Source organism: Pungitius pungitius, chromosome 4, assembly GCF_949316345.1.
Source record: "Pungitius pungitius chromosome 4, fPunPun2.1, whole genome shotgun sequence".
NCBI lineage: Eukaryota > Metazoa > Chordata > Actinopteri > Perciformes > Gasterosteidae > Pungitius > Pungitius pungitius.
The window spans coordinates 5,769,858-5,782,899 of record NC_084903.1 but is presented as its reverse complement, the minus strand read 5'-3'; the positions used below and the strand labels follow the sequence as shown (position 1 = coordinate 5,782,899).

The 13,042-nt window shown below is 42.8% G+C and overlaps 1 protein-coding gene across 1 annotated transcript; it reads right to left on the bottom strand.

The window, feature by feature from the left end:
- Positions 1-979: 979 nt before the first annotated feature.
- Positions 980-7,334, bottom strand: LOC119197406 (cytochrome b-c1 complex subunit Rieske, mitochondrial). The gene is made up of 2 exons (XM_037453670.2): positions 7,060-7,334; positions 980-1,848 (listed from the first exon to the last, which is right to left on the bottom strand). The coding sequence occupies exons 1-2, from the start codon at positions 7,268-7,270 to the stop codon at positions 1,238-1,240; spliced, it is 822 nt and encodes a 273-aa protein (XP_037309567.1). The 5' UTR covers positions 7,271-7,334; the 3' UTR covers positions 980-1,237.
- Between the last annotated feature and the right edge of the window lie 5,708 nt (positions 7,335-13,042).

The following is a 13,042-nucleotide window of genomic DNA, read 5'->3' as shown; positions in this document are numbered from 1 at the left end:
TATAACAAGTTGTAAATCTGCTTATTTGATGAAATTGCACTTTCTTGTTCTTATGTCCGTTTGCCGGTCGAGGAGTGTACAAAACTGTGGAGGAAAATAAGGGACAAACATGTCCACGATGAAGAGCAGCAGTGGCGATGCAGGGGAAAAAAAAGACTGATATATACAGTGGGGCAAAAAAGTATTTAGTCAGCCACCAATTGTGCAAGTTCTCCCACTTAAAAAGATGACATGATGAAAATGACAGGCATTTGTCATCTTTTTAAGTGGGAGAACTTGCACAATTGGTGGCTGACTAAATACTTTTTTGCCCCACTGTAAATAAACAAACCACGACTTCCACACACAAAGATGTCATGCTCTAGGTCGTCTTCGACAACGGACGTTACTCCTTGTGTTCTGGTGGTGAATTGCTTTGCATCTCATGCAAGTCTTTTAGAACCACAAATTTAAACGTGTCTGTCGACACAACTGCGTGTAAAGAACAAAAAAGCAACTGCGTCTGCATCTTTACGCACAGCGAGGTGGTGTCTTTTTTTTAGCTTTTGGTCCAGGTGGGACGGCTTCTGGTTCCGGATCACATCCCCCAGTTAGTGAACTCTGCTGTAAGAAGGAAAGCTTAGAGTAACCTTGACGCATGACTTGTATGTTTTAACTCTCCATGCTGGAAAGTTCAATGACTTTTACAAAAATGTTCTAACAGCTAAAAAAAAAAAATGTATTTAGAGGTAAACCTTTTCTAGTTTTGCTGCAGCAACAGGATGGGCAAGAGCAGTAAAAAGTCTCCTTCAGTTCAGCTGAAGACTGAACTGAGATATAAATTGGACATTGAGATGACCTTCCTCAATTCGGATTGCGAAAGGATGGAGGGGAATCTAACGACTTCAAATAAAACTAATTCCTCACAACATGAATATTAATATGTAATGTGGGATGCTAACAGTCACTATATTATAAGAAAAAGGCTTAACACTGAATGTAGGTTTTCAAATATAATATAAATCTTTATTGCCAACAGCTGAATAGGACATTTGTTCTTTGCAATTTAGTTGAACTAGAATTTAAAATTAGGTGTTTTTATTGAATATTGGAAAAGAGGATGCTATACCTATTTAGTGCAGAGGTCATATTCTGAATGACAAAACAACATTACGTTAAGTAATCAGGACTACCAACATCTGTCAGATGTAGCAACAATGAAAGCTGTTGTACAATGAGAGCTCAGTCCGAGTGGGATTTATCCAACAATCACAGTGTTGTCATCTACAAACTCGTAAAAGGGAACCTCCAGGTTGAGGGGGGCGGGGCCTTTCCTGATGCGACCTGAGGCGTCATAGTGAGAGCCATGACAGGGGCAGTAGTAGCCTCCATAGTCGCCAGCATTTGCAATTGGCACACAGCCCAGATGTGTGCACACCCCAAGGACAATAACCCAGCTGGGGTTGAGGACTCGGTCCTTGTCGTGTTGAGGATCTCGCAGCTCTGCCAGGTTCACACCCGCTTCTGTGGCAATCTCCTTCTCTGTGCGATGACGGACAAACAGCGGTTTTCCTCTCCATTTGAAGGTCATGTTCTTGCCTTCAGGGATATCGCTAAGCTTGACTTCGATCTTGGACAGGGCCAGGACGTCAGCCGAGGCACTCATGGAAGAAACAAACTGAGTGACCACCGTCTTGGCAGCGTAGACGCCAACCACAGTTGTGGCACCGGTGACGAGGTACGAGAAGGTCCTCCTTGATTCACTGCTCTCCTGGGAAGACTTGTTGGGGTCAAGCACTTCTGGGCGCCTGTAGTCAGAGAAGTCTGGTACCCGGACATCTGTGTGGGCAAATCGAACTCCTGCACAGCCTGCCAACAAGAACAACCGAGCCAACAGTTAGAATACAAACACCTGCCAGTTTAGTTACGGTATGTAGTTGTGTGTGTTTGGCCGACCCAAACCCTAATGCTGAAAAATGAAACAAATTATTTGCACGAGTAGATACCATGCAAAGATGGGTCTGGTCGTGAGTCGATGCAAATTTTAAACTGTCTGCGCGAAAGATGAAAACTTTTAGATGCTTCACTCGTCATCACCGCCGTCCTGCTGCCAAAGCGTGAACAATTTATGAGACAGCCGGCGGAGACGCACACAGCTGGGACCGAATGCCTGTAAGTTACTTGGTGTCTAACCGAGAGACGCTGGCACAGAGCCGGCACAACAGGTCATTAAACCGGCTGCATGTCAGCCGAAGTAGCGCTGTAAGCGGCAGTCATCCAGACGCACTTCCTGGAGGAGTCGGTGAAATTCAAGCAAATTCAACAATAAAAAAAGAGCAGAAATAGTGGTTATTGATTGCCATAGTGGATAGTGTAAATAATAATTATCGAGACAACGGAGAGATGAGCCACGACCCCTGGAGGATGCTTGCTTACGCCGTTTCAGGTATGTTAAATGCAAAAAATTTCCTCATGTTGAAATGCGGTTGGACTATTATGACATCCTCCCGGCGACTTGAGTATGAAAAGCGACATGCTACAAACATGTCACTAGAATTGTCGCTAATAATAATAATAAGTCTCCCGAAGACAAACTGTATCGCTCTCCCCCCCTCTGCCTAGGGTTGGGTATCGTTTGAATTTGAACGATTCCGATTCCTGGTTTCGATTCCGGTTCCCAGCGATTCTTTGAGGCAGGGTCAAAAAAGTTTAAGTTTAAGATATTTTAAATGAGCTAGCTAACCAAGGGTCTTTCTGAAGGAAAAAGTCTGACCTTCTCCATCAATGTTAATTCTATGAACTTTTTATTAACTTTACTATGAATTTCTAACAGGGCTGTTTTCAACTACAATATAAATATCAAACTATGAACTTGAATATTGTACAAACATTATAAATTATGAATATATTTTAACAGGGGTACACTTTCCTCCAGAGAGCTTTATTTTTGAAACCTCACAAAAACACATTTACACGTGAGTGTATGATCGTGCAGGTACTTAAACGTTACTTTGCTCCCACTGATGGACGAACCCTTGGAATCAGAGGAAGAGGCAGCGCGTCAAACACGGGGCACACGGAGGGGGGGGGGGGGGGGCGCACGCAACTCTCCCAACCTCAAATCAGGGACACTTTCGCTGACGGGGGGGGCTGCTGGCAGTCGACGCGGGGAGTGCTAGTACAATCTTTTTTTCTTTCTTTGCAGCGCCAGCCTCACTGCTCATTTTAACAGATAGGACCGCTCCGCTCGGGCCACCCGGCACCGCCGCGCGCACTCGTCTGATGCGTCACAACTTCACAACAACCGGGAGTTTTTTTTTGCAGAGTTTTCGGTTTGTTTCGAGAAGTGTAACCACACTTTGGACCGCCGACGCACGCTATCCATGTTCGATCGCGCTGTTACGCCAACACTTCCGGTAGACGCTTCTTCGTTGGTGTTCAGCGGTTTCTATTTCCGGTCGGCGCCGGCGGACTGAGAATCGAAACTAGGAATCGAATTTTAAACTTTAACGATACCGGGTAAATCGCAAAGCTAGTTTCGATTCCAATCGATTCTCGATACCCAACCCTACCTCTGCCTGCTGTGTGTGAGAGAGAGCGAGAGCCAGCGACCGTTCAGCGAGGTTGTTTTACCTGCCAACACTCCTATGACCCAGACACCTCCCGGTTTGTTATTTGGATTGCCCCAAACTCTTCTCAAAAATGCATATGCCCCCCCCCCCCGTCAACAACTCAGACCAGAAAGCGAGCGAGAAAAATGTCAGCCCCCCATCGTCGACAATTCATACGGATCTCCCGTAACGTAATGTGTTGGCAGGTTTGGTTGAACTCTGAAAAGACTAGTTAACCACAGGTTCCCGTTGATCTTATGATGGACGTGTGTTAGGAACAAACTAACCATCAAAGGCGAAATAAAAGCCTCGTATTAACGAGAGCGGCGCGACCTCCGGCTTACAGCGAGGTCTCTGTGCAAGGCTGCCCGCCCGATGAGTTCAGCGCCAGCTGACTGTCATCGCTTCATGGAGCTTCTCAAGTCCCACACCACTCCGCGTCCAGGCTGCCAATGAATCGCGCATGCGCATGGCCGTCACCGTTCCCCCCTCTGGTTTATGTGTTTCTTCACTCACTCTCGCAGTAAAAATAAATTACTGCATGTGACTCACATGTATAAAAAGTTCATAGAATTAACATTGATGGAGACTATTTCCTTCAGAAAGACCCTTGGTTAGCTAGCTCATTTAAAATACCTTAAACTTAAACTTTTTGGACCCTGCCTCTTAAAAGAATCGGAATCGAGAATCGCTGGGAACCGGAATCGAAACAAGGAATCGGAATCGTTCAAATTCAAACGATACCCAACCCTAACGATGAAGCATACCTGCAGTTTGGGTTTACAGTCAGTTTCTCCAAAATGACTGCACTCAAAACACAATACCGCAATCAGGCACAAATTGAGGATGATTTTAGGGCTGCAACAACGAATCGATGAAATCAATTAAAATAGATTATTAAAAGCGTTGGCAACGAATTCCCTTATCGATTCGTTGTGTCGCGCAACTATTATGTTTGAGTATTAAAAAAAAGTTGCGTGCGCCGCGCAGGAGAACAGAAGAAAAAAGCTCAGCAGAGCATTGCTAAGAAAGAGATATAAAAAAGAGCAGCGCTGAGGTAGAGGAAAGACCATCAGAGGGACCCGTAATACTGTTCTGAAACATGCGGAGGAAGAAAAACCAATGCGACCTAAATCCTCCCAGGTATGGGAATATTTCACTGTTTGAGCCCCGTGTTTGACGCGCTGCGCCGACCGTCCTCCGCTGATTCTTCCTCTGGCTCCAAGGGTCCATCAGTGGGAGCAAGGTAACATTTAAGTACCTGCAGTATCATACACTCATGTGTAAATCTGTTTGTGTTTCAAAAATAAAGCTCTCTTGAGGAAAGTACCCCTGTTAAAATATATTCATAATTTATAATGTTCATACAATATTCAAGATCATAGTTTGATATTTATATTGTAGTTGAAAACAGCCTTTTAGAAATTCATAGTAAAGTTAATAAAAAGTTCATAGAATTAACATTGATGGAGAAGGTCAGACTATTTCCTTCAGAAAGACCCTTGGTTAGCTAGCTCATTTAAAATACCTTAGACTTAAACTTTTTTGACCCTGACTCTTGAAAGAATCAGAATCGAGAATTGCTGGGAACCGGAATCGAAACAAGGAATCTGAATCAGAATCGTTCAAATTCAAACGAAACCCAACCCTACACATTAACATCGGCAATGTCTACTATTGCCTACTATTACTCATACTATTACTCATAATAATAATAATAATAATAATGCCTGCAAGCTCACATTAGAAGTCTGGTGCTAGTGCCAATTGTAACAATAGCCTAGTAATGATAATAGGCCTACCTAACGCTATTGATAATAATAATAATAATACTAATAATAACTAATGTGTGGGCCTAAAAAATAATAGCCATCTATCTATCTATCTATCTATCTATCTATCTATCTATGCAAGGTGGTGTAGTGGGGATGGCGCCGGGAAGGGGGGCCCCAATTACCATGAACCCGCTTTGGGGGGGCCCAGCTTGCAAAAGGTTGAGAACCCCTGTACTAGAGCATACAACGTGATAATTAACGCTAAAAAAGGGAGAAGGAAGTAAATGGAGTGACGCCGAATGCGAAAAGTGGTCGGTGGAAGGTTGCTTTATCACAACGGCATATAATATGTTAGAAAAGTGCCTTCAGATTTAGCGACCTGCCATTCATAGGAAAGGTTCCTATTATAGGAAGGTGGCGACAGATCTTGCGACCTGCCGATCAGATGGTGGGAACATGGCGATGTTCAGAGGCATGGCAACGCAAAAAAAAATAGCGGCACATCCCTTACTGTTCATTTCTAAAGTCACTTTATTTAAAACGCTGCGCTACTTGCAGGTCGCTGTGTCATTGATCCTCAATAAAAAAAATGTTTACCCATGGTCACGAAGATACCCATTTAACGTTACGTGGACTTTGCATGCCGCTAAATACCTGAGATCGGCTTGTGCCCTTCTGAAAAAGGATCCAACCACCAACACCTGCCGTTCTGAAAAAGGAACCTTCCACCGACCACTTTTTGCACTCTGCGCTACTGAGTAAATGTGTGAGAGATGTTGGATTGAAATAAATTGCCATACGTAGCCATAATTAATACTTGCCCCTTTTTGTTTCTAGTTCAAGAGACACTGGGCAGAGCGGACTAGAGAGGTTGCCTTTTTGTTGTAGGAGAGTGATCACTCATGAACTCAAACTTGTGGTAGTTGTATGTTAAAAAGCTCAAACTCAATCTTTAGATGGACAGTTGCCACACGTGTAGCTGATGTTAACATGGTATTTCATCTCAACCAGCAGTATCTAGATTTAAACCGACGACCCATAAAGTGTGGATCATTTATCGGATAAAATATTTACCTACATATCATTCCAATCAACATAAGAGTGTGGGACCAACACACTTCACAATAACTATGACTGGTTAACGGGTCCCCGGAACGTATTGAGCCTGCAGAGGGCTCGGAATGATTCACGTAAGACACCTATCAAATGTGATTTGGTTATAGCCATAACTACAGTATTTTAAAGATACTGGACTGTGGGAAAATGGCCAACTTTAACCACTTCACTTACACAATAATGTCAATGTTAGCGATTGGAAAGATGTCAAGGGTGAGCTCTTAACGTTACAGTTGACGATACTCGATAGTGGAAACAGTATCCAAGCTCCACATGTAACGTTATGTTCCGACCCACAACGCTGCGATAAGCATGATGTCCTACACATTATGTGAAAGACGCTATTTAGCGCCCTTAAATAGGCTAGCGAGATGCTAGCCAACAAGCTGCAGCTAATGTTAGCTAAGCTAACGAAGTTGACAACTCCCTCGGTTGCATTTAACAGTGACAACTGGACTCCAGAGCATTATTTACTCAGACGTCAAATTTTAATACACAAGTTAAAACAATGGTAACAGACAGTTAACTAAGCGAACAAACACCAGAAGCAAACTAAAGAAAGCTAATAGCAGCCTTACCATTAATGCTAACAGTCACAGCAGGCCCCGTCTTTGGGCTTTGGCCGTTGAGGGTTTCGCAGCAGAGGAACTTTTTCTTTGGGTCCAACAAAATCTTCTCTCCCTTCACAACAACCCCCGGGACCAGAGCTTTCAGGGGACCAGCGACAGCGACAGCTGTAGCCTGCATGTAAGGGGAAAATGCCCCTGACCGTGCAGCAAGAGACATCATGTTTGCGGCGGCTACTCCGACGACCTTGCGCTGTCTTTACTCGGGAGGTAATACGTTTACGTAACCCTGTGCGTCATTACGTCACCACGTGATGACACGTAACAGACACGTAACAAAACGTTATAAACATTGATTTAAATAGTTTATTGTCACTATAGAACACTTGATTGCACCAGGAAATTAAGTGATGGTCTAGTTAATTTATGCCCGTGTTAGAGAATTCTCACTCAACACCGGTGTGAAATAATTCAAACAGGATATTTAATGTTTGAAAACAGGAGACAGAGTTGACACACATACAAGTCATGCGCCAAGGGTACTCAAAGTTTTTTTTTTAATCTTCGGAGCAGGAATCTATATGTGACCGGATGAGGGTTTTCCCCTCCCTCTTTCCTGTACACAGGGGTGTGGACCAGCACACCTGGGGCTAATTCTAATTGATTGGGAGAGGCGGGGATATTACTTAAGCCTCTGGTGTGTGTGGACTCGTCCTGATTCAGAGGTGGAAGGTCCAAGATTTTAAGAGAACGTCAAATTTTTTAAGTGTATTCACAGTGGAATTATATGCAATCTTGATGGCAGTGCAATGGACTGAGCAGATTCAGAACCAAAAAGTATTGATATGTAGTGACTCTGTGTCAGCTATCAGTAGTATCGGGAAAGGGTCATCAAAGAGGCGGCAAGACCTTGTATATGAGATTTTAATAGCAATTAGAGATGTGAAAAGGAGAGGGGTAGAAATTTCGTTTATGTGGGTTCCAGCTCATGTAGGCATTACATATAACGAAAAGGCTGATAAATTGGCGAAAAGGGCTGCTCAAAAAGAGGCTATAGAGGTAAATTTAAATCTATCTAAGGCAGAAGGTAAAAGTGTAGTGTGGCAGGAAACAATGCTAAAGTGGCAGCAAGTATGGGAGCAGGAAGCCAAAGGGAGGCATCTATTCAGGGTACATGCTACGGTTAATATCAATAAAAGCAGAGGGGGGAGCAGTCGTAAAGAGCAGGTTATTATGGCTAGAATGAGAATTGGTCACACAGGATTGAACAGCACTTTATATATTATTGGAAAGCATCAGAGTGGCCTGTGCTCATGTATGGAACCTGAGACAGTGGAGCATGTGTTGATGTTGTGTAGGAAGTATGACCGGCAAAGGCAGGAGCTATTCTCAGGACTGAGAGTAATTGGCGTGGAAGATCTAACTCTGGAAAATATTCTAGGAGTAAGCGAGTGGGGAAAGAACTGTCTTTTTAAATTTTTAAGAGATGCTGGAGTGTATGACAGAGTGTAAAGTAATAGTGGGATAGGCCCATAGATGGCAGCAAACTTATTGGATGCCGGCTGCCGTAAAATCCCAAAGAAGAAGAAGAAGAAGGACTCGTCCTGTTGTCTTCTCCTGCTGGGTGTCTGTGGAGACGTGTCCGGGAGGCGCGCTTTACGTTTTGGCCGCTGCCCTAGGTCAACATTCTGCTGTGGTGCGGTAAGGGCAATTTTTCCATCTTTTGTGCCCTTTTATTCTCCTGTGTCGCCGTGTATGCGGCACTAATGTGCCTCCTTTTATATAGCGACCCTGTCTGGGTGGATGTATGCCTGGACTGCTGGTGTTCGGTGTCTCGGTACGATGCATGCCTCCCTTTTTCGACACATTTGGGCGTTATTATAAAAATCTAAATTGTCTTAATTGTTATAGTGTGGGCCGCTGTCTGTGAGTGTGTGCGCAAGGTGGGTGCCACCGCCGGGGTTTGTGGGCAGCTTGACCTGTAATTCGGTAAGTCGCTGTGTCTGCCTGTTTGCTGTACATTGATTACGGTCTTGTTCTAATGCTGTGTTTCACAGCATAGCTGGACCGGGCTGCAGCCTTGGACATGCTGTTGTGGGGCTATCCTGGTGCCACGACCAATTAATGGGCCAACCTTCCCCGGCGCGCTCCCCCCTCCCCCCTCACTGAGACTGTTCTTGATACCGGCTAAAAACCTGAAGAACTGGTACAAATGTGTCTCTATATTGGGTGAACTGTTGGACATATTACATGTGGGTTTTTTTCCTTTTTTTTTGTTTGCATTTTCTTTTATGCATGCTGGTTTATTGATTTGAATTGTTTTGTTTGAATTTGTTTACATCTTATGCATGCTGGTTTATTGATTTGAATTGTTTGTTTATTGTTTTCTTTATAGTCTTCAAACTCCTTATCGCAGAACATATTGCCATTTTAAAAGAGTATTAAACAAATAAAACTATTTTTATAATTATCTTATGGTCTCTGACCCCTGATTTGGTGAATGGCTCTGCGTGCCTTAATAAAAATGGTCTTGGGCCTATCCCAAGTGGCGTTGCTGGAGATTATTATTCCTTCTGGAGTGTCATAGGAAGCGCGTATTGCCACATATAGTAAGATAAACATGTTAAAACAGGCCGGAGAAGGGAGGCTAAAGTGCTGCTAGTCGACCTCGGATGTAGACAATCATCTTTGCCACCACAAGATTATGAACATTGATGCACTAACACCTTGATTATCAGATAACCTAGAACACCGTGTGCCTCGATGAGGAAGAGCAGATAGTATGGAAAATGGTAAATCTGTGTCATCGGGGGTTGAAATAAAATTTATTGTAACCATGATTTTTTTTGCGGCTGAATATTTTAACTGATTTTTTTAGGTTGAATTTTTTGCGGTGTTTTAATGTTGAAAAACATTCAGGTCGAAAATTTCAATGCATAAATATTCAGTGCTAGAAATTCAATCACCTTTTTATTTCAACACCCGATGACACAGATTTACTTCCATAAGACAGACTGTTGTACATTATTGCAGTTTTTCCAACAGCATGGCAAGAAAAACAGGATAAAATCTGGTGTGCATTCCTGCTGTGCTTCTTAAGAATAATTTGTATAAGGCCACCATGAGGGAACTAGAAAATGCATTTCCTGCAGAAAATCCGTTGGAATGCTGAAAGATTAGCGCTGATATATTTTTTTTTTAATTGCTGAGAATACAGAAGGGAAAGCAGAAATGATTTTTATATCTCTCAAAATACAGAAACTAATATTAAGGCAATGGTGAGAACATAGACATCAGAAAAGCTGAAGTGAAATTGAAAGAATTCCTCAAAATATAGTTATGAGAAAAGCCGAAATGAAATTCAAAAATTGCTGAATTGATATCAATTCATTGCTGAAACTAGAGGAATTGAAGAAAATGAAATTGTTATTTTAGTAATATTAGTATTAGTTGTAGTTGTAATTATGGTACTAGTAGTAGTAGTGCAAGTAGTAGTACTAATAATATCAGCTGTTGAAGTACTAGTAGTAGTAGTAATATTAGTAGTATTAATTACAGTGTACTGTATGTCAGCACATCCTTTTGTCACCAGAAAAACGGGGTAACTAGACTAGAGGGAAACATGCATAGAAAAACTCTATTGTGATGTCCATTGCTATTTACCGTAAACTTGATTTAGGTTACTGTGCATTTTCCCTTCTTGCAGAACTACTAGAATACAACATGAGGTGGAATGGAAAATTAGGAACAAATGGACAGCGAAAGTAGAGCATTTAATCCATAATGGACGGACTGGTTTCTGTCACGAAGGCCACGTCATTATCAGGTCATGAGGGTGTTTTGCTGTCGTCATGTACCTCTGTCGTTGTTTTTCCGGTGGCCATGATAATGGGGCGTGGACCTTAAGGACGCGCAGCTGCTCTCAATTACTCACCTGGGACCAGTTCCCTATCAGGGGGGTATTTAGGAGAAGCCCGGAGATCCAGTACCTGACGGGCTTGTGATTTTGAGTTTTCCTCTGGCTGGAGGCGTGGACCGGGAGATGGCAGAGGGAAGTGACGTAGGAGGAAGCGAGTCAGGCGAGATGGAAGTAGGTGGCGGGAAAGATAGAGAGTGGGAGACTGTGTGGAAAAAGAAATGTCCAAAGATCCAAAGTGACCAATCGGATGACAGTGAATATGCTGATAGAGGAGAAGCAATAGAGAGGAGGAGGGATGAATACAAGGTCATCGTTAAATTGACGCAAGAAGGGGCTTCTTTTGGTGAGTGGAATCCAATCCGGCTCACTAAATCCATACATAAGTAAATTGGAGAGATAAAGAGTGCTAAAGTGCTGAGAAATGGATCATTGCTGATAATGTGCACGGATGGAGGACAACAAGGGAGAGCAATTCGGATGAATACGATAAATAGCAAGAAAGTGCAATGTTCCATGGCTGGTGACAAAAAACTAGTCAGGGGGGTCATCTCAGGAGTCCCAGTCAATGTATCCGAGGACGATGTTAAAACAAACGTAAGTACTGCAAAAATAATTGAGGTCAAACGGATTAAATCGAACAGAAATGTGATTAAAAGTGACAGCCTTTCAGTTTTGATCACTTTTGGGGAGGGGAAACTACCAGAAAAAATATATATTGGATACTTGTGTTATGAGGTCAGGCCGTACATCCCCCCTCCACTCAGATGTTACAAGTGTCAGAAATTTGGACATGTGGCGGCGGTGTGTAAAGGAAACCAAAGGTGTGGAAGATGCGGAGGAGACCACGAGTACGGCAAATGCGCACAAGGAGCAAAGCTGAACTGTTGCAATTGCGGCGGAGAGCATAGCTCAGCGTACGGTGGATGTGAGGTGAGCAAAAGAGCAGCACAGGTACAGCGAGTCAAAGTGTGTCAGGGAATCAGCTATGCAGAGGCAGCAAAGAAGGTTTCAGGGGACACACAGGTAACAAGGGAAAATAAAACCGTGAGCAAAGATCGGGAGAAATGTGAAGGATGCGACAAACTGAAGGAGGAAACGCTGCTAGTAAAAAAGAATGACTTTGTGCTCTTTGTGGCGCAAGTTATTAATTGTTCGGCACAGACAAAAAGCCGCAACGAAAGGATAAAAATAATTGTTAGATCTGCTGAAAAGTACTTCGAAGTGGAAGGATTAAAGTGGGAAACGGTTAGAGACATACTAGATGAAGAAACACAACCATCTCAGACATGGGCTGGATCTTCCTAATGGTGCTTATTATATTACAATGGAATGCGAGAAGCTTAACAGCAAATGGACAGGAGTTTAAAAAATACATAGATAATTTAAATGAGAAACCTAATAATATGTAATATGTATCCAAGAGACATGGTTAAAACCACAATGGGATTTTGGGATTAAAGGGTACTCTGTTGTTAGAAGAGATAGGGAATCTGGTAAAGGTGGAGGAGTGGCAACATTCATACAGAATGAGGTGAGTTATAAGATAATGCAGGTTAATACGGAACATGAATCAACTGTGGTTAAGGTGTGGACTGAAAGAGGTGATATAGATATAATTAACTTTTATAATCCATGTGGGAAGATAAGCAAAGGTATATTAGAGGAGGTAAGGGGAGCAGTACAAAACAATGTAATATGGTGTGGGGATTTCAACTCACATAATACATTATGGGGAAGCAAGAGCACAGATGCAAATGGTGTTGAGGTGGAAGAATTTTTAGATGATCACGGTTTGGTGTGTCTCAATAACTGGGAAGGAACATGATATAATAGTATTCAAAATACAGAGGCAGTACTTGACCTAACACTTGTAAACAGTACTTTAGCAGGGGTAAGCACATGGAGAGTGCTAAAACATACGACAATGGGCAGCGACCACTATCCCGTAGTGACTAAAGTTGGGGAAACAATGTATTATGAGAAGAGAGAGAAAATTCCTAAATGGAAGTTGGAAAGAGCAAATTGGGATAGTTACAAAGAAATAAGTGCAACAAGATGCAAGTGCAACAAGATGTG